Here is a 22,507-nt window from a genome sequence, read left to right as displayed (position 1 = left end):
CGTTAAACTGAAACTGCAATCTTGTGCATGTGTAGAGAGTAGGTGCCACAGTGCTCACTGTAGATTACTTCCGAGTAACCATGGAGAGCAAGCCCAATGAGGAAAGGCTAAGGGACTTGGGGATATTCAGTCTGGAGAAGAGGAGGTTGAGGGGGGAGACATGATTGCTCTTTTGAAGTATTGGAAGGGCTGCCACTTAGAAGAGGGCAGGGAGGTGTTCCTGCTAGCAGCAGAGGAGAGGACTGGCATAGGAAAAACTTTTTAGCAATAAAAGTTGTTCAGCAGTGCAATCAACCCCCTCAATGGCAGTCTTTAAGCAGCGGCTGGACAAACACTTGTCAGGGATGCTCTGAGAAACCAGAACAGCACTGCAACAGTTCAAAAACAGCTTATCAACAATTTGCCTTATGGTCCCTGAAGCTTGAAAGAGCTCTGCTCAGATACTGCTATCAGAAGCATTGTATTTGAAAGCAAGGAAGCCTGCAGTTCCTCCCTTTCCACTCCTAAACCAGAGGCGATTCTGCAAGATTAGTGGGATCCAACATTTCCTGTAATAGACCCACATCCCTTCAAAAAACCATGCTTGATTCAAGGTCCTGATCTCTCCTCCCCCCCTCCCATCCCCACACACCCATGGTCTGTTCTTCTCTTTGACTTGGATCGTGCCACAACAGTTTTGAAATATGAAATGCAACCAGGTCTTGGCCACATGAAAATGTGAAGCTGCCTGATACCCATCTCTCTAGTGCTGGGGTGGCCAAACTGTGGCTCAGGAGCCACATGTGGCTCTTTCACACACATCGTGTGGCTCTTGAAGCCCCCACAGAAGGCATTTGTCGCTTTAAACCACTTCTTCAAGCCAAGCCAGCCAGTGGCTTGGAGAATGTATTTAAAGTTCAAGTTGCTTTCTTTCCATCTCTCCCTTCCTGCTCCCTCCCACCATCTATTTTCCTTCCTTCCTTCTTTCTCCTTCCTGCCTTCCTTATCCTTCCTTCCTGCTCTCAGACATCTGACGTTCGTGTCTGGTGGCTCTCACACATCTGACATTTATTCTATGTGGCTCTTATGTTAGAGATTGGAGTGCCCTATTGTCTCTCTGAAGGAGGCCCAGTTAGGGTTGCCAGGTTTGCACTGGGAAATCCCTGGAGATTTGGGGAAAGGGGCCTGAGTTTGGGGAGGGGAAGCGCTTCAATGAGATATGACTCTATAAGGTCCACTTTCCAAAGCAGCCATCTTTCCCTGGAAAACTGATCTCTTATCGCCTGGAGATCTGTTGTAATCCCAGGAGGTTTCCAGCCACCACGTGGGGGTTGGCAACTCTGTTCTGCACCCATGCTCAGAAGGGTATAATGCCACAGGCTCCACCTTCCAAAGCGGATATTTTCTTCAGGTGAACTGACCTCTGTCACTTGGAGATCAGTTGAAAAAGGGAACCGTGGGGGGGGAGGGGGGAGCTGAGCCTCATGCATGGGGGAGGGGAGGGAGCATGCATGCCCACAGAGAGGGCTCTGAGTGCCGCCTCTGGCACCCATGCCATAGGTTCGCCACCGCTGTCCTAGAGTGTTCCTTGCTTGCATCTTTCTAAAATACAAATCTCTCATGATGTTCTATGTTGATTACTGTTGATTTCCTTGTTTTCTTCTGGTGACTTTCAGGTGATAATCTTAAAGGATTTCAAACACAATGATGGAAATTTTTCCGAGAAACAGAGAATAGACCTCAACAAGGTAAGTGTTTGACCTTGAGCTAGCAGTTGACTAAAATAAACAGTAGCAACTAATTCATAATATGCATGATTCTTTTTTCCATATATATATTTTTTGTTTAAACATTATTTTGCAAAATCCTATTTCCCTTTCTCATAAATTTTTAGAATCTGTCAGATTGCACTGTAGATGCAATAATGTGACAAATAATAAGGAAACATCTCTGCAGTCATTGCTACTCTCTTTTGACTTATTTGAACTAGAAGACACGAAGGCTGCTTCTATGTGGAGATTTTTCTGTCTTAGCTTAAAACTGAAGGTTTTCCTCCCAAGCCTCCACATGACACTGTGCTGTAATTTTCCTCTTTCTAGGTTTTTCCTGTCTTCAATGTGCTCTTTCCCAAATCTCCTTTATTGTGATTTTTTAAAAAGAAAGTGCATTATCATGCCATTTGTTCCTATGTCAGCACTATTTCCCCACCATCAGCTCCTTATAGATGCTGTTTACCCATCTTTTTTCCCCTGTCATGCCACCACTGTGATTTCAGCTGACTTTTTAAAAAAGGTAATTGCTAATATGAAATAGCACGATGACATTATAAGTCTACTCTATATTTCCATTTCAAATTTTAATTACTCTGAATCCTAGGTTTTTGGGGTTGCCAATCCACAGCTGGGAGCAGGGGATCCCCAGTTTGAAGGCCGTCTCCCTGTTTCAAGGTCATCAGAAAGTGGAGGGGAGGGAAATCTGTTGGGCACTCCATTATACTCTATGAAGACCGGTTCCCATAGGGTGTAATGGAGAACTGGCCCATGAGTATCTGGGGCTCTGGGGTTTTTTTGAGGTAGAGGCACCAAATTTTCAGCATAGCACCTGGTGCCTCTCCTCAAACCCACCCACTCCCAGTTTCAAGAAAATTGGGTCAGGGGGCCCAATTCTATGAGCCACAAAAGAAGGTCCCCCTTCCTTCATTATTTCCAATGGAGGGAAGGCATTTAAAAGGTGTGTGGTCCCTTTAAATGTGATGGCCAGAACTCCCTTTGGAGTTCAATCATGCCTGTCACAACTTTGCTCCTGGATCCACCCCCCCCCCCCCCAAAGTCCCCAGATATTTCTTGAGTCAGACCTGGCAACCCTACGTTTTCATTTCAAAATAAATGAAGTCCCCAGCCCACTGTGTCCTTGTTTTGTTAGGGGAAAAGTACATACCATTTTTAGTCAGATTGCCTGTTAAGCAATATAGAGGAGAAACTGTCAGATGGCTGGAGTGGGACAGAAATTCACCACTTAACCACAGAAAACATCCTCTGTGGAAGGTCTGCCACCAAACTTCTTGCCTCTGCATCTGCCACAACTATAAAAGTGGAGAATCCTCACTGTGTGGAAGTAGCCTTGAGAACAGTGGCTCAACCATAACTTCCTGCCCAGAAGAGCAAGCAGATATCACTATATGAAGGTGAAAAAATTAAGTAGTGTTGGCTCAATTTATTGTGCTGTCTGAGGCTAACCTCATCACCTCCTCAGCCTGCACTCCCTGCCTCTGCTGTAGTGGTCAGTCTTCCTTGTCTTGTTACTACCATGTGTGTAAAGTGCAGTCAAGTCTCACTTGTGGTAACCCCAGCAGGGATTTTCAAGGCAAGTGAGAAGCAGAGTTGGTTTGCCATTGCCTTCCTCTGAAGTGTCTTCCTTGGTGGTCTCCCTTCTAAGCACCAACCCTGCTTAGCTTCTGAGATCTGATGAGATTGGGCTATATGATGCCATCTTTCCTTCCCCTGGCTCCTCTAGACCTTTTTAAAAACAAGCCACACATGCCCTGTAGGGCACCTTCCACTCCCTATTGCATGAGTTTGGCTATCATTTTTGTTTCCATGACAACTCTGCCAATTACTGTGGTGGCTTAGGCAACCAGAATGATGGTATAACTTTCATGAAAGGAGGAAAGCTAACAAGAATGGCTTGCTGCAATCTTTTTTCAAGGGAGGGAATAGTGGGCAAAAGGATCGGGGAGGGACGGTGGCTCAGTGGTAGAGCATCTGCTTGGTAAGCAGAAGGTCCCAGGTTCAATCCCTGGCATCTCCAACTAAAAAGGGTCCAGGCAAATAGGTGTGAAAAACCTCAGCTTGAGATCCTGGAGAGCCACTGCCAGTCTGAGTAGACAATATTGACTTTGATGGACGGAGGATCTGATTCAGTATAAGGCAGCTTCATATGTTCATCAGATGCTCTAGCTCCCAAGTAGAAAGAGGGTGGAGGCAGTAAGGTGGTAGGAATGAGGAGGAGGAGGTTGACAGGCAGAGTAAAGGAGATTGCTGCCTAAGGCAAATGTCTCAGCATCATGGTGTAGCCTACCCCATCTGTTTCACTCATACTTAGCCTTCTGTCTTGCTTTAAAGTCATCTTTGCTTCTAACATACATGTTATTTTTGTTGTAGCTTCTTCAGATTGACTATTACAACCTGACTAAGTTCTACGGAACGGTCAAGATGGATTCTGTGATCTATGGAGTGATTGAATATTGTGAGAGAGGATCGCTGCGGGTAATTATGTTTAAAACCCACCAATCTGTTTATATGGAGACAAGCTTTTGATGAGGCCTGGAGCTGGTAGGGAAGAAAGGTAATCAACTTTGCCTGGAGCCAGCAAAAGATGTTGTCAGATTTCAGTACTGTTTGCCCACTGTGAAAATGAATGTGCACTGGTGTCAGGAGACCTGCATTTTCACAACTATGCAAATACCACTCTCTGAGTTGTTTTTAATCTGGAAAGTGGCTGAGAGAGACTTAAAATACTTTTTTCATGGTAATAATGCCATATTTTTTGTCTTTGTTGCTGTACCTGCCTATTCAATGCAGTGGCAACAAGAGCTTCCACAAGATGTGTTACCTCATATTTTTTCCTGGCCCATCTCCTATGGTGGCCATTTACCACCTATCACACATCACCAGGGGGCTTTTTCAGACTTTTTAAAAATCAGCAGTTGGTATTTCATTATGGCAGGTCCTTTGAATTTCCATTTTTTTAGAAGTATGTTCTAGCTGCTTTCGTTGCAGAGATAATAAGGGGAAAGATGCCTTTGCAATAAAAATGGCTGGAGGCTTACTTTAAAAAAAAAAGAAAGCTTAGAGTTCATGGGAATTGATAGATTATAATCTTATAATGCTATAATGGTTTGTGAATTACCAATTTAAAAACTCTCCTGTGGTGCAAGAGAGAAGAAATAGCGGTTGCAGTGGACTGAGGCAGCAGAAATGATGCTTGGTGGAACCAGAAAAGATCCACTTTTTCATCCATATAGAAGCCTGGTTTTGCAAAATCTTTCCTAATAGATCATAGTAAGGCAGTTTTTGATAGATGACAGGAAAGCAGGAGAAAAGCTGGAAGATACAATGCTGTGTGGAAGCAGGGGGGCAAAACAGTTCTCATCAGCAGCAAAGCTGAAGCAACTACTTAGTGTGGGGTAGAGCTGCCAGTTCCAAGTTGAGAAATTCCTGGAGCCTTGGTTGCATGGCTAAGTACCAGTTGTCTTACTGCTATTGCCTGAGGATGATTTTCTTTTCTCTGTTCCTTGAATCTTCCTAAATTTATTGCATAGATAAAACTAAAGAGTACCCTTTTTGGCCATTAAGGAAAGGAAAGGCCCCCTGTGCAAGCATCAGTCGTTTCCGACTCTGGGGTGACGTTGCTTTCACAATGTTTTCACGGCAGACTTTGGTCATTAAACTGGTCTGTTAATTTTAGATTCTTACTGCAATTTCTTTATCCTCTTTCTATCTCAGGATGTCTTAAATGACAAAATTTCTTACCCTGATGTCACCTTCATGGATTGGGAATTTAAAATTTCTGTCATGTATGATATTGCCAAGGTAAGCTGATTAATAGCAGGAATTTATTAATAAAGAATATATACTTGCATTTGCAATACTTTCTGGATGAGTGGTGAGTGTTGCTATAACAGTTTGTTAAATTTTCTAACAAGAAGGATGGCCATAAATATGAAACAGGAAATCTGGAATTCTGGGGCAAGCTGAACCATTACAGGTAGGGATTTTACAGATCACCTAATGTTCAGTTTTTGTTCCCCTATATTACCCATTTTAACTTGTATCCATGCTGTCCCAGGTTTTCCTCTCCCCACCCCCATTCTTTCCTAAATTAGTTTTCCCTGTACTTTTTTCCCATTGTGGAATGAACAGCCTCTTGCACAGAATCTGAAATTCCCCCCTTCCTCCTGAATTACTGCCCAAACCTACCCAGAAAGGGCAGGTTTGAGTGGAGAGCATTTTTAAAAATTTGCATGCTCAAATTTTTCAGCATGTCAGTGTTTCAGCATTTCAGTCTGGAGGGTGGCTGCACTGAAACAAATCATCAGTCCCACTGGGAATTCCAACACCAGCTGCCGATCATTGCCTTCCTTACCATTCCTTCATTTATATTCAAGAGCATATTCTAACACAGGGGTGGCCAAACTTTCTTAATAATAAGAGCCACATGGAATAAACATCAGATGTTTGAGAGCTGCAAGACATGAACGTCAGATGTTTGAGGGAAGGAAGGAAGGAAGGAAGGAAGGAAGGAAGGAAGGAAGGAAGGAAGGAAGGAAGGAAGGAAGGAAGGAAGGAAGGAAGGAAGGAAGGAAGGAAGGAAGGAAAATAGATGGGGGAAGAGGGAGGTGGAAAGAAATCAACTTTAATTTTAAATGCATTCTCCAAGCTGCTGGCTTGGTTTAGATAAATGATTTAAAGAGAGAAACGCCTTCTCCAAGATGGCTGACAGGGCGGTGGGGGCTTCGAGAGACACACAATATGTGTGAAAGAGTCATGTGTGGCTCCTGTTCTAGCATGTGCTTGAGCAACACTTTCAAATACATTTTGCAGTGTATGCAGCTAGCCTAAAAACATGCAACTGAAGCTTCTGTGAGCTGTGCACCTTATAAAAGTTTGGTAAAGGAATTCAGTTTGGAGAAGGAGCTAATGAGAAAGAATACTCAAAAGTGGGAAAAGAGGCATCAATGTGGTAAGATATGTACACCAGGTGTGACTTTCAGGTTTAATGTGGTGGGCAGAAAATGTACTCTTAAGGAGATTTCTCAGACCCCTAGAGCAGTGGTGGCGAACCTATGGCACGGGTGCCAGAGGTGGCACTCAGAGCCCTCTCTTTGGGCACCCAAGTTCCACCCCCCCCCATGCACGAGGCTCGGCTCCCCCCCACCCATTGCAGCCCCACTTTTACAACTGATATCCAAGTGACGGAGATCAGTTTGCCTGGAGAAAATATCTGCTTTGGAAGGTGGAGCCTGTGGCATTATACCCTTATGAGCATGGGTGCAGAACGGAGTTGCCAACCCCCACGTGGTGGCTGGAAACCTCCTGGGATTACAACAGATCTCCAGGCGATAAGAGATCAGTTTTCCTGGGGAAGATGGCTGCTTTGGAAAGTGGACCCTATGAAGTCATATCTCATTGAAGCTTTTCCTCTCCCCAACTCAGGCTCTTTCCCTCAAATCTCCAGGGATTTCCCAACCCAAATCTGGCAACTCTAACTGGACCTCCCTCAGAGAGAACAGGGCACTCCAACCTTTTTGAGCTCATAGGCACCTTTGGAATTCTGACGTGCGGGGGGGGGGGTGTGCAACCACAATGCAGCTCCCAAGCACAACACACAAAATTCCTTGCATGTGTCCCTGCAGTTTTAGAGAGGGAGTTAGATGGGACCCACTAGGGCAGGGGTGGCTAAACTTGCTTAACATAAGAGCCACATAGAATAAATGTCAAATGTGTGAGAGCCACCAGACACAAACATCAGATGTCTGAGAGCAAGAAGGAAGGAAGAAAAATAGATGGTGGGAGGGAGCAGGAAGGGAGAGATGGAAAGAAAGCAACTTGAACTTTAAATGCATTCTCCAAGCCACTGGCTGGCTTGTCTTGAAGAAGTGGTTTAAAGCGACAAATGCCTTCTTTGGTGGGGGCTTCAAGAGCCACACGATGTGTGTGAAAGAGCCACATGTGGCTCCCGAACCACAGTTTGGCCACCCCAGCACTAGAGAGATGGGTATAAGGCAGCTTCACGTTTTCACGTGGCCAAGACCTGGTTGCATTTCATATTTCAAAACTGTTGCGGCGCGATCCAAGCCAAAGAGAAGAAGAGAGCATGGGTGTGTGCGGTGGGAGGGGGTGGGAGGAGAGATCAGGACCTTGAATCAAGCATGTTTTTTTGAAGTGATGTGGGTCTATTACAGGAAATGTTGGATCCCACTAATCTTGCACAAACAGCGGCTGGGATCGCCTCTGGTTTAGGAGTGGAAAGGGAGGAACTGCAGGCTTCCTTGCTTTCAAATACAATGCTTCTGATAGCAGTATCTGAGCAGAGCTCTTTCAAACTACAAGGATCATAAGGCAAACTGTTGATAAGCTGTTTTTGAACTGTTGCAGTGCTGTTCTGGTTTCTCAGAGCATCCCTGATGTTATGTATTGTTCATAAGTGGCCAGGCCGCATGGCAATGGTCACTGAAGGGAGACCCTCGGGTTCCCGGATGTGGCTCGCCAGTGGCCCCGCCCCTCAACATCTGTGGCGGGAAGTTTAACCGACCAGGATTGGCCTGGTCGGACCAGGGGGGCTGTCCGGGGAAATGTATATATGCGGGACCCCGGCCGCATGTACTCACTTTTGTAATGTGCTCGCAATAAAGAATGTTGCCTTCAAACCGTCTCAGTTCCCAGTACATTACAGTGGCGACGAAGGTGGGATGCTAGCCCGCCAAATTCAAACGGATCCAACAGAGACGACCAAGGCAACCTGTTGAGCGAACATGGCCGCCGCCGCAGCCACCATGGCTACCCAGAGCGGGACCACGGGCCGTCTTGAAGAATTCAACCCCGCTACTCCAGAGGGATGGGAGTCCTACACAGAGCAGGTCGAGTGTTACCTGCAGGCATACTGCATAACTGAAGACTGCATGAAGCGGGACGTCCTCCTGAGCGTCTGCGGAGCGGCCACGTTCAAGTCCTACGAAGAGATAGTCCGGCTCCTTACCGGGCACTTCCTGCCACAGCCCTCACACGTGGCCCGCCGGTTCCTCTTCCACAAGTGGGACCAAGAGGCGGGAGAGTCGGCCACCGACTACCTGGTGGCCCTCCGCCAAATCGCTGGCAAATGCAGCTTCGCACAGCTGGAAGAGTCCCTGGCAGATCGTTTTGTCTGGGGCCTGAGGGATGAGAGGCTGCAGCAGAAGCTGTTCGCGAGAGAAGAGCTCACCCTCCAGAGTGCTTTCAATGAGGCAGTGGCGTTCGAGCAGTCCACGAGGACCTTTCCCAAAACAAAACTGACACCGTCCACCAGGGAGAGATGGACCCCTACGGACCGGAGGAGGAGGAGGCACTCCAGCTGAGCCGCCAACCAGGGACGGGCCCACGAGCAACCCAGCGACCTCGAGCGACAGAGAGACCAGCCTCGACCAGGTGCGCCAGCTGCGGGGACCAACACGAGCGAAGGGACTGCCCCTACCGCCACGTGGTCTGCAGGAGCTGCGGCAAGATGGGCCACATAGCAAGGGCCTGCCAGTCCAAGGGCACCCGCCACCGCCAGGCGACCAACCAGGAATCGACAGGAGACTACGTGACAGCATTGACCAGCGTACAGGTAATGAACTTGCCCAACGAGACCCCCCGCAAGGTCAAGGTCTCAGTCAGGATAGAGGGCAAGCCTTGCCTGATGGAACTGGACTCAGGTTCCTCCATCTCCATAATATCAGAGGAATTCTTGAGGAGGCTGTGCTCGCGGGGCCAGCCCAGACTGCGTCCGGCCGATTTCATGCTCCGGGACTTCCAAAAAAACCCTGTACAAGTCCTGGGTTGGGCAATGGTGGGGGTGGAGTACAAGGGGTTCAGGGGCAACCTCGAAATATTGGTGGTCAAACGGCAGCTCACCACACTTTTGGGGCTAGCCTGGTTCCAGCCGCTGGGAATAAAAATAGTGGGGGTGTAGCAGCTGGGGACGCGGGGATTCGACGACGTGTGTAAAGAATTCCTGGAAGTGTTCGATGGGGCCCTGGGATGTTATAAGGGGGCCCCCATATCCTTACCTCTCAACCCCCAAGTGCGGCCAGTAAGGCTTAAGGCTAGGCGGGTCCGGTTTGCACTAAAGCCTAAGTTTGAGGCCGAGCTAGATCGCCTCACGGCTCAGGGGGTGCTGGAACCTGTTTCCCACGCTGAATGGGAAACTCCGATTGTGAAGCCTAACGGGGACGTGCGCATATGTGCAGACTATAAGTGCACTATTAACAAGGCACTTCAGGATAACCCCTACCCGGTCCCAGTCATCAGCCACGTTTTGGCTGCACTGGCAGGGTCCAAGATTTTTGGGAAACTAGACCTGGCCCAGGCGTACCAGCAGCTACCCTTAGACGCCGCCACGGCAGAGGCACAGAAAATAGTCACCCACAGGGGGGCGTTTAAGGTGCGGAGGTTACAGTTTGGGGTGAGCGTGGCCCCGGGGGTTTTCCAGAGTCTGATGGATTCCCTCCTCAAAGGGATCCCCGGGGTACAGCCGTTTTTCGACAACGTTTTGATCGCCGCCCCAGACCCGGAGGAATTCTGCAACCGGCTGCGTGAGGTGCTCCGCCGTTTCCAAGAGGCTGGCCTGAAAGTAAAGCGGGAAAAGTGCTCCCTGGGGGTGCCAAGGGTAGAGTTCTTGGGGTTTGTGGTGGACGCAGCAGGAATCCACCCAATGCCCAACAAAACCACAGCTATCGTGGAAGCCCCAACCCCAAAGAGCAAGGCGGACCTCCAGAGTTTCTTGGGGTTATTAAATTTTTACCATTCATTCTTGCCCCACAAGGCCGCCATTGCAGAACCCCTCCACAGACTCTTGGATAAGAATGCCCCCTGGGCTTGGAGACCGAAACAGGCAGCGGTATTCCAAGCGGTAAAGGACCTATTCACATCGAACAATGTGCTCCACCATTTTGATGAGGGCCTACCGGTGATCCTCACATGTGATGCGTTGCCATACGGGGTGGGCGCCATCCTGGGTCACCAACTCCCGGACAGGAGGGAGGTCCCAATAGCTTATTACTCCAGGACCCTAACTACAGCGGAGCAGAACTACGCGCAAATAGACAAGGAGGCCCTAGCAATTGTCGCGGGGCTGCGCAAGTTCCACAACTATTTGTACGGGAGGCGGTTCACAATAGCTACGGACCACAAGCCACTCCTGGGGCTCCTGGCCCCGGATCGCCAAACGCCACAGATTCTATCGCAATGCGTTTTGCGATGGAACCAATTCCTTAATTCATACACCTATGCCCTGGTCCACCGGCCGGGCAAGGCCATGGGGCACGCAGACGAGTGTTTGTCCAGCCGCTGCTTAAAGACTGCCAGTGAGGGGTTGATTACACTGCTGAACAACTCTTACTGCTAAAAAGTTTTTCCTATGCCAGTCCTCTCCTCTGCTGCTAGCAGGAACAGCTCCCTGCCCTCCTCTAAGTGGCAGCCCTTCTAATACTTCAAAAGAGCAATCATGTCTCCCCCCTCAACCTCCTCTTCTCCAGACTGAATATCCCCAAGTCCCTTAGCCTTTCCTCATTGGGCTTGTTCTCCATGGTTACTCAGAAGTAATCTACAGTGATCACTGTGGTACCTACTTTCTTCACATGCACAAGGTTGCAGTTTTAGTTTAAAGGAAGAAGATGATATTGGATTTATATCCCACCTTTCACTCTGAATCTTAGGGTCTCAGAGCAGCTCACAATCTCCTTTATCTTCCTCCCCCACAACAGACACCCTGTGAGGTAGGTGGGGCTGAGAGAAGCTCTCTCAGAAGCTTCCCTTTCAAGGACAATTCTCCAAGAGCTATGGCTGACCCAAGGTCATTCCAGCAGCTGAAAGTGAAGGAGTGAGGAATCAAACCCTGTTCTCCTAGATAAGAGTCCACGCACTTAACCTCTACACCAAACTGGCCCTCCTTTCTCACATCAGACTTTCTAGTTGATACAATTCAAACTATCCCTGAAATTTCCAAGGGTAGCCGTGCGGGTTCATAGTAGAACAACTAGCTTTGAGCCCAAGAGCACCTTAGAGACCAACAAGATTTGGGGGAGGGGGCACAAGCTTTCCAGCATTAGAGGTCCCTCGATTAGATAAAAAGAGCTTTAGCTCTCAAAAATCTTGTTCTCTAAGGTGCTGCTGATTTAGCCATATAAATCAGTGGACTCTTTTCATCAACTTAATTTATTAACTAACATCATGTATCCCCTGCTTACCACCCCCAAAACGACACTGAAGTGGTTTGACAGACTCTCCCTTTCTCTTTTATGCTCACAACGAGGATAACCCACCCTATGAGGTGGGTTAACTCAGAATATATTACTGGTCCAAGGTATCCCAACAAGCTGCCTGCGCAGAGTGGGCATATGAATCAGGACCTCCCAGATCTGATTTGGACAGCCTAACCACCAGCTCCTACTAAACACACTATCTTTAAATATTCTTTTTTCCTAATGGCAAACTAGAATGATGTTTATAAATGTTTGTTACATTTATAAATGTTTGTGTTCAAAAGTAAATTAGGTGGACAGGAACACCTCTGGGAAAGGCATGTTTTCAGTTTAACCCAGACTTGCAAGCAACAGAGCAATGAACAGCCTCCATTTATTGCCTTATGACACTCTCACCATCATTCTCCCATTCTGACATGTTACTATTTTTTTGGTTTCCTAAGCAAATGCTATCCAGACCAAATGTTCTTTCAGTTTATTAAATTCACTATGAGTTGTTTTTTCTAAACTAAAACCTCAGTATTCAGGTTAAATTGCCATGTTGGCACTTTGCGATAAATAAGTGGGTTTTGAGTTGCAGTTTGGGCACTCAGTCTCTAAAAGGTTCGCCATCACTGCCCTAGAGACTGCTGATGCACAGGAATGCTTAAGTACATGCACACACACAAAAAAGGAGGGGGAACCAATCTAATGTGAATGTGAACAGATGGAACAGGGGGAAACCCAAAGAAAACATGTAAGTGTGTAATGATTGCACCAATAGCGTGCTTCTTAGAACTGCCACAAGACCAGTGAAAACCCAGAAGATGACTGCAGTCTGGAAAATGCCATAGTTAAGTTTTGACATTTTTCTCAAAGTAGCAGAATAACAATCCTGCGCCAAATAGACAGAATGAGCTTTATTTTACAAATGTAGATTAAAAATGAATCTCTTTTCATGAGAAGTTTTACAAATAAGGTGACTCCATAAACAGCTTTCTAAGGACTTGAGAAATAAAAGACTCCTTTAGGAAATGGAAGGAGGGCCTTATAATCACGGATGAATATAAATAAATAATCAGTGCTTTTAGAGGGAAACTTAGGAGAGCTAAAGCTCAGTATGAGCTTAGGCTAGCACAAGATGCTAAAAAAAGAGAGTGAGTTCTTTTTCATGTTTAAAGTGGAGCAAGGACGTGATAGGCACATTGCAGGGTCAGGAAAGTGAAATTGTAACAGGTGATGAAGAAAGGGCAGAACTGCTCCATTCCTACTTTTCCTCAATCTTCTCTTGTGAGGGAAATGGTGCTCAACATGGCAAAACCAACACCAAATCCTACAAGGAAACGCTGAAGGAGCTGGGTACGTCTAGCCTGTAAAGGAGATGACTGAGAGGTGATGTGATCAGGGCTTTTTTTGAGCAGGAACTCACAGGAACGCAGTTTTGGCTGGAGGTGTGGCCTAATATGCAAATGAATTCATGCTGGACTTGTTCTACAAAAAATCACTGTGTGGAACAATGGTGATGCCAGAGGGTGTGGCCTAATATGTAAATGAGTTCCTGCTAGACTTTTTCTACAGAAAAAACCCTCTGAATATGATTATTTCTAAGTACGTGAAGGGCGGTAATACGCCTTAGGAATTATACTGCGTGCTTGTATTAGCTTTAGTCTTTGCTAATAGTGCCATAGTGAAATACATCAATTTGGATATCCCTCTTTGATAAAGACAGTGGAAACGGTGCGACAAGCGTCCTGCTGGCTTCAGGCTCCGTCAGAGGGACGTTGGGGAATCTTTGGATTCATTCCTTTTGGAAAGAAAAATCTGCACAGGCACTTTGACCTACAAACACTTTGTAGCACTAAGCACTTAAAGCAATTTGTTCCAATGTGCTTAGGTGCGTTTTGGAAATGATTTACATGTATTTACCTTGATATATTAATTGCTGAATTGGATTATAATAACCAGTGCTTTGAAGTTTCATACTTAAATAATTGTAAATGAATTAACAATTGTGTTCATTATTTTGTCATGGTTTCTCTTTGGGTTTTCATTCTCTCCGTGATTCTCTCTATTGTGATTCTGTGAATTAGGCAGATCATGAGAAGAAGGGCAGAAAAGATTGCATCAGTGCTTAGTTCACATGGCCCCTTCTTACATGCGCAGGGAAATGCCGTTGACCACTTTGGGGTCAGGCAGTAATTTTTCTCCTGGCCAGTTTGATCAGGGATCCTGGTTTGTTTTTTTTTTGTTTTTTTGCCGTCTTCTGGGCATGGAAGAGGGGGTCACTGAGTTGGGGAGGAGGTACTTCTGAATTTCCTGCATTGTTCAAGGTGTAGGACTAGATGACCTTGGAAGTCCCTTCCAACTCTATGATTCTATTATTCTAAATATGGTGGGCCAAGATTCAGTCCGTACATAAATTACATGGTGTTGGGAAGTAGAGATAAAAAGTTTTTTTTAAAAAAAACTTTAAACAGGAATAACAAGAATTAACAAGATGAGAAACAAAAGTTTCGTTTTAAGCACCTTTCCACATACCTTGCAGTCTTCTGAGGACTTTATGTCAATTACATTACATGTGTATACAGTAAATATTCATATGGGGGAGTGGCACTGCTGTCCTGCCGTCTACATGCATCTAACTGTACAGCTCTCTGCTATTTGTATGTTGCTAGGTTGTTTCTAGTGTGATGCTGAAGGGCTGGGATGATGCCAGTGGGCAGAGTACATGGGTCTTGCCTTATGCATTTTCCTTGTACACATAAATGGGCTGTGTTCCGTCAGATTCTTCTGATAGCCATTTCTTAATTTTCAGTAGACCATTTCTTCCTGACCTAATCCTCTCTGAAATGGTAACACTTTGTCTGGGCTGTCTACTTCACAATGAAGCCTCATGTGCATCTATGGTGTTGCAACTGCTATTGTTGCTATGGTTGTTTTAATGGCACAGTATCATGCTGGCTGTGACAGACAGGAATGTGCCTCCAGCTAAAGCTGTTCTCAGTTGGCTCCAAAGTGGATCCCTGTTGTTCTCTTTACTACCAAGAGTATGGGCGGGGTGGGAATAAAGGTGCACTAGAAAAACGCTTGGGCATGGGAGAGGCAGACTGACTGTCAGAGCAAGCCTAGCAAGACTTCCCACAGGCTTTGGAGCATCAGTAGAGTAGAAATGGAAGACAAAAGGAGGAGCCAAACCTAGAATTTTATCACAGACCACCACATTCAACTAGCAGTGATGTGTTTGAGTGTTCTCTCTCATTGGCTCTGCCTCCAAATTTTGAATTCCTTTATCTAACTTGCATCAGATACATAGCTCACAACAGCTTGTTTCCTTCAATTGCATGTTTTTAGGCTAGCTGCGTGCACTGCAAAATGTATTTGAAAATGGCACCCAGGGACATGCTAGAACTTGCTCTTAAGTGTGATTGAAGGAATGGTAAAGAAGGCAATGACTGGCTGCTGGATTCAGGCCTCAACTGACCATTTGTTTCAGTACAGGCAGGATTGTAGACTTTTCAATTTCCCGGCGGGTGGGGGGGCTGGGGCCCAGCCAGAGGCATTTGATCCAATGACATCATAAGGAGAAGCCAGTGACATCACAGGGAGGGGCCTCCGTTATCACTACCTATGAATTTATAGAGAAGCTCCCTCCCCATAAATTTAGGGAGCACCCTCCCAACAATGCCCATGGACCAGGCCAAACCCAGGAAAAGGTGGGAGCTGGCCAGTGGTTATAGTGGTATCTCAGAGGTCTCTTGCTGTGTTCTGTTTTTGAAATTTGCTTTTAGAATAGTCACTTTAAGATCTGTAAATATACATATCATGTGCTCATAGAATTGGATCCCCTGGTCCAATGTTTTTGAAACTTGGATGGTGTTTTGAAGAGAGGCACCAGATGCTATGCTGAAAATTTGATGCCTCTACCTCAAAAACCAGCCCCTCCAAAGCTCCAGATACCCACAGATCAATTCACCATTATACCCTATGGGAATTGATCTCCATAGGGAATAATGGAGTGTCCAGCAGACATTTCCCTTTCCCCTGCTGTTTTCTGATGACCCTGAAGCAGGGGGAGAGCCTCCAAACTGAGAGATCCCCTGCCCCCAACTGGGGATTGGCAACTCTATGTCTAGGTGGTGAACAATTGTCAATACACACCTACTTGACCAAGTCTTTAAGAGTGTAGTCATTTTGAGAAGAAAAAAAGGCTTGCTGGGGTCATTAATTTTCAGCATCCACTTAAATAAATGTAAGCAATCACAGGCTTGAAGAAGACACAAAATATCTATCTACCAAAAGAACCCCCAAATACTAAAACAATATGTATGCAACATAGCAATACAGTGTTATTCCTCCCCCCAATCATTAACTAGTTGAACAAAGTTTTAGTCCAGTAACACCTTTAAGACAGACAAAGTTTTAGCTCAATTAGCATTTCTAAGAAGCTGGGGTTGTAAAGTAATTAACATCACTAACTGCTTTGCAGCCCAGAGGGAAAATTACACATGAACTCTACCACCCCATTTATGCCTTTGAAGATAATGATCTCTCCTTGAAAATTTAAATTGAAAGCCCCAAAGTCCTGTGCTGGTTGCCCGGAGGGGGCTTAGCCCCTGTCAGGAAAATCTGGGAAGGGCTCAAGCCCCGGAGCCCCCACGTAGTTTACATCTATGAGTGCAGGTGCCCTCCAGCCCTAAAATGTTGAAACACTGGCATGCAAATTTTAAAAAATGCTTGTCACCCAAACCCTCCCTTTTGGACAGCAGGTTTGGACAGCATTCCACAAAGTGGAAAAGACATTCAGATTCTGAGCAAGAGGCTATCTTGTGAATTCATTCTGCAATGGGGGGGAAAATATGGGAAGACTAGCTTGGGAAAGAATGGGAGAAAACGAAGAAAACCTGGGACAGTACAGGGATGTTAACCAAGTTGTCTGAACACAAGAAAAAAATCCAATAACAAAGAGGATGAAAATGGAACATTAGGGCAATCTGCCAGTGAATGGATATCTGTGGCTAGGAATGCCTTTTACCAGGTGAAGCTGGTAACTAACTGCAGCCATTCCTGGAGAAAGCTCCCAACAGGGAGGAGAGAATGGGGATAATAAAGCAGAAAGATTTTGATTTAGTAGGGATATGGTCTGGGAACATATGGTGACTTTAAATCCATAAAAGCCCTTGGGAACTGATGAATTACATCCAAAGGTTTTGAAGGTGTTGGCAGATGTCATCTCCAAAATGTTCTATTTAATTTTTGAACAATCTTGGAGGATGGAGAAGATACTGGGGGACTGGAAAAACACGAATGTTGAACTTACTTTTAAGAAAAGGCAAAAAAAAATGATCCAGGAGATTTGTTAGCTTATTAGTTTGACAATGATTCCAGAAAAGATTTTTATAACAGATTATTAAAGAATGGGTTTGTGAACGTTTGGAGAGACACAAGCCCATGATGCACACAAATCTTACTGCAGATTTTCAGAACAGTAAGAAGATCAGTTGACTTTGGATTCTGTGCCTGCTTTACACCGCAGTCTTTTTCCTCCAGTGTGTTTATTCTGAAGCTACAATTAAAAAACACATTTTTCTAAATTGGGATGGAATGTCACTTGTGGGGGATGGTGTCCATTTTTTAAAATTTATGCAACTGCCCTATCAGAGCTGCTCAGTAACATCCAGCAATGTCCAGCAAGCACCTTCCATTTAAATCCTCATGGTTCAGATTTTGTGCATGCATTTTAGCATTAGTTCACTGAATAAAAGGGAACAGAAAGGAAGGAAGACAAAGGGCTGGGGGAGGGAACCTACTGTTGAAACTGATCAGACTTTATCTGAAACTGACAAGCAGCTGAGAAGCCATTTTCCATATTGCTGAGCCCTAGGGGATTCTCTGTTGTGAAAAATGATAAAGTCACCCAATTGTATAATATGGGGGAACATGTTGAATGTACAGAATGCACAGTAGAACCCATTGACACTGGCATTGCAAGCTGTGATTGTTTTCAACATGTGTGAGCCTGTGCCAAGTGAGCTGTAACTCCATACTTTGCACAGGGCTGGAGAGTTTTTTTTTTTATTTTATTTATTTATTTTATTTATTTATATTTACATTTATATCCCGCCCTCCCCGCCTAGGCGGCTCAGGGCGGCTAACAACATTTCACATATTTAACAAAGATAAAACTTTAAAATTTAACAATTAAAGAAATTAAACATAAAAACCAGTTAATTAAGTTAAAATAATTAAAATACATGATTCATTACATAGAATAAATCTGGCAGCAATGAACTTGTTTGGCGCTGGTTCTGCCAGTTTAGATGGTTCCATAGTCGTATAGTAGATGGCGGCTCCTTATTCTTAGCAACTCAGCAGATATCAGCATAGGCTTGTCTAAAAAGAGCGGTCTTGCAGGCCCCGCGGAACTGGTCAAGGTTCCGCAGGGCCCGCACTTCCTCCGGAAGCTGATTCCACAGTACAGGAGCCGCGGCTGAGAAGGCCCGAGTTCTGATGTTTTGAAGTTTGACCTCTCTCGGCCCAGGGATAGTCAATTTATTTTTGCCCATCGACCTCAGTGCCCTCTGGGGTTCATATGGGGAGAGACGGTCCCTTAGGTAGGCTGGTCCTCGGCCATATAGGGCTTTAAAGGTAATAACCAACACTTTGTACTGGACTCGGTAGGTAATTGGCAGCCAGTGCAGTTCGCGCAGTCCCGGCCGTATGTGCTCCCATTTTGAGAGCCCCAATAATAGCCTGGCCGACGCGTTCTGCACCAGCTGCAGCTTCCGAGTCCGGCACAGAGGTAGCCCCAAGTAGAGGGCATTACAGTAGTCCAGTCTTGAGGTGACCGTTGCATGGATCACTGTTGCGAGGTCGCGACGCTCCAGGAAGGGGGCCAGCTGCCTTGCCCGCTTCAGATGGAAGAATGCTGACTTGGCAGTGGCTGCTATCTGGGCCTCCATTGACAATGAAGGCTCCAGTAAAATGCCCAAACTCTTTACCTGGCGCGCGGGTTTCAATAGCGCGCCGTCGAAGGTTGGGAGAGCTATTTCCCCTCCTAGAGCGCCGCAATCCACGCAAAGGACCTCTGTCTTCGCTGGATTCAATTTCAGCCCACTCAACCTGAGCCACGTCGCTACAGCCTGTAAAGCCCGATCTAGATTCCCTGGGGCGGAGCCGGGCCGGCCGTCCATTAGCAGATAGAGCTGGGTGTCATCAGCATATTGATGGCAACCCAGCCCAAACCTCCGGACAATCTGGGCAAGGGGGCGCATATAAATGTTAAATAACATTGGGGAGAGAACTGCCCCCTGAGGCACCCCACAATCAAGTGTGCGCCTCTGGGATCGCTCCCCCCCAATAGCCACCCTTTGTCCCCGACCGGAGAGGAAGGAGGAAAGCCATTGCAAGGCCAACCCCCCAACCCCTATGTCGGCGAGGCGGCACTTTAGTAACTGATGGTCGACTGTATCAAATGCCGCCGACAGGTCTAGTAACATCAGTACCGCAGTGCCGCCCCGATCCAGATGTCGCTGGAGGTCATCTACCAAGGCGACCAGCACCGTCTCCGTCCCATGGCCCGGTCGGAACCCAGACTGGCACGGGTCAAGGACGGAAGCGTCATCTAGGAACCTCTGAAGCTGCAACGCTGCAAGACTTTTTTTAAGTCTTGTGCCACTAAATTAAAAATGGGGCTATTTTTGTCAATGCTGTAGTAGCACTGCATAGTAACACTTAATTTCTTTTCTTCCCTTGCAAATTTGCATGGTTTTCTCTTTGTGATTCTCTAATTTGATCCTACACACTGGTTGTGATCTTGGCAACTTTTTAAAGCCTGTCCTGTGTAGGTTGCACTCTTTCTCCAAATGGATCCATCCCAGTCAGCCCTGTAGCCAGAAATTTTTGGGTGGGGGGCCCATAGGATAACATTTGGGGGGGGCATGGGGCTTGGCTGTTTCTTACAGCGGCCAGGCCCCAGCTCATTCTCCTACACTCTCTCTCTCGTTCTCCCACTTTCTCTCTCTCTCTCCTACTCCCCTGCTCTCTATCACTTTCACTGCCTCCTCTCTCTCTCTCTGTCACTGCCTCCTTTTATTCTCCACGCTGGTAGCCCCGGCTGGTGGGAAACGCTCACTTGGTGCACAAGTTGAGACAGAAGGGCAGGGCAGTGCGGGGCTCTCAATCTAGAGCAAGGGAGGGGGAGAGAGAGAGAAAGTGGGAGAATGAGAGAGAGAGCACAGGAGAGAGAACTGGGGCCTGGCAGCTGGCCGCTGGAAGAAGCAGCAAAGGCCCACGGCCCTCCCATCCAAAATTTTATCCCATTGGTGAAACTTAGGGAATGCTTGATTTTTTTAGGCATTCAAAATTTTCTTTGCTCCAGATCAAGAATCCCATGCCGCCCCCACCCTTCTGTCCCGACTTGTACATCAAGTGAGTTTTTCCCACCAGCCAGGGCTACCAGCGTGGAAATTGACAAGAGTAGCTCAGCGCAGGTGCAAGGGGTGAATGGGAGGACTGGCTGGGCTGGGAGCAGCACACAGGAAGTGAGGAAGGATGCACTCTTTACCAGGCAGCCCGCGCTTCTTGCGGGGGGGGGGAGGAATTCAACATATTCCACTGGCCCCAATATGGATGGCGCTGCTGCTGCTGGAAGGAAGGAAGGAAGGAAACACCTCGCTCACCAGCACGCTCCGGCATGTTCCCTGGCCCCCATGCTTGATGGGCTCAGATTGGAGGGGCCCTATGGTTTGAGCAGGGGGTTGATTGAAGGGACACTCCCCCACCCCCTGTGGCTATGGGCCTTATCCCAGTTCTTCAGTTTGGCAGTTTGCAGAAGGTCCATGTGGCTCAGCTGCCATTTTAATGTTAGGCTTCTAGAGACTGCCAAAATGGTTCTGCCCCCCGAACTTTGTTCACTAAAACATTAACAGAGAAAATGTTTTCAAAACTTTATGATTCCCATCCCAGTGTCTCTCTGTCTTTATATCTCATGTCAATTTTATTCGGTGCTGATGATTTCTGCCCCTTTATTTTGTTTGCATACAGCATTGAAATCCTTTTGTGTGTGTGTGTGTGCGTGTGTGCATGCTGGGGATGCTGCCTTTTGCCTCCTCTCCAATTCCCCTTTCAAGCAAATACCAGCAGGGAACTAAACCTTGTGCATCTCCTTTTAAAGTTCCCCCCAACATTTTAATTTCTTTATTCAGTGATCTGAGACTAGTGATAGTCTCGTATTGCTAGACTCACACTGCTTGTAAAAAAAAATTAAAAATTTAAAAACAAGGGGAAAATGAAGCTTTTATACCTATTAAGAGGGGAGCATGGTGGAAGGTTCAGAGTGGGCAGAATGACCTCATTGTGGGTGGGGGGAAATTGGAGGGAATCTGTACACTTTTGAATTACCTTTGGCTTGCAAGCAAAACAACAGAAAAAATAATAGCATTTTCAGAAAATCTGAGGAAACAGTGACCAGAAAGCAAACGGAGAACTGAAGGGGGGAAAATCAATGCAGAATGACAAAGAAAACCTGATGGACATGCACTGAAAGTGAGATAAAACACCTGTGCATAATAGGCCACAGTGTGCCTGTTAAATCGCAACACTGCTTTAGTAACAATAAGTCATGTCAGACCAATCTGATCTCTTTTTTTCAGCAGAGTTACTAGTTTGGTGGATTAGGGGAATGCTGTGTGGATGTGGTCTATTTGGATCTTAGTAAAGTTTTACACATAGTAATCCATAATGCTCATTTTGAGAAGTTGGTGAAATATGGACTAGACCCCATTACTCTTAGATGGCTTAAGGTCTGGTTGATAGATTGTGCCCAAAGGTTGATTCCCCATCAACCTGGAGAGAAGTGACAAGTGGGTGCTTCAGGCCAAGTGTTTTTGATCCCATGCTGTTTAACATTTTAATAAATTATTTAGATGAGGGAGTTCAGAATGGGTTCATTAAATTTGCAGATCATACTAAATTGTTTGGGATAATTAATACCTCAAAGGATAGAAGTAGAATCCATCTGGACTTGGATAAGATGGTGAATTGGGCCCAGGCAAATAAAATTAAGTTTAATAGGGACAAGTGTATTTATATAAATATCAGATGGTGAAACCTCGCTGTTTAGTACTACCTATGAAAAGGGTTTGGATATGAGCCAGCAGTGTTTAATTAGAGTTTGTTTTTTGTATTGCTCTACTGTTTTATTATACAAATCTGATTTTAACTTTGTATTGATTGATTGTTGTTACCTGGTCAGAATCCATTTGGGGAAGGGCAGGCTATAAATAAATAAATAAAAATAAAAAAAGGCTTGTGTGAATTTAGACTGCAGAAGTATAGTGCTGCGGTCACATGGAGTATTGGTGCCATTGTATGCTGTTTTGGTTAGTAGGGATGCCAGCCTCCAGGTGGAACCTTGGGGTCCCCTGGAATTATAGCACATCTCCAGACTACATAGAGTTCCCCTTAAGAATATGGATATTTTGGAGGGTAGAGTCTGTAGCATTGTACCCCTTTGAAGTCCCTGTCTTGAAGTCTCATGTGACATCACTTCTG

The 22,507-nt window shown here is 46.0% G+C and overlaps 1 protein-coding gene across 2 annotated transcripts in view; it reads left to right on the top strand.

The window, feature by feature from the left end:
• The window catches only part of GUCY2C (guanylate cyclase 2C), a 136,540-nt gene that overhangs the window by 51,599 nt on the left and 62,434 nt on the right, over positions 1-22,507 (top strand). The window contains exons 13-15 of one of the 2 annotated variants that reach the window (XM_060245313.1): positions 1,656-1,727; positions 4,140-4,244; positions 5,484-5,570. In XM_060245313.1, coding sequence (XP_060101296.1) covers positions 1,656-1,727; positions 4,140-4,244; positions 5,484-5,570 — 264 coding nt within the window. The remainder of the gene's footprint in view (positions 1-1,655; positions 1,728-4,139; positions 4,245-5,483; positions 5,571-22,507) is intronic. The other variant, XM_060245314.1, reaches the window with a different exon arrangement.

The sequence above is a fragment of the Heteronotia binoei genome, chromosome 8 (genome assembly GCF_032191835.1).
Source record: "Heteronotia binoei isolate CCM8104 ecotype False Entrance Well chromosome 8, APGP_CSIRO_Hbin_v1, whole genome shotgun sequence".
Classification (NCBI taxonomy): Eukaryota; Metazoa; Chordata; class Lepidosauria; order Squamata; family Gekkonidae; genus Heteronotia; species Heteronotia binoei.
Note: the sequence above shows the minus strand (reverse complement) of the source record. Positions and strands in the feature narration are given on the sequence as shown.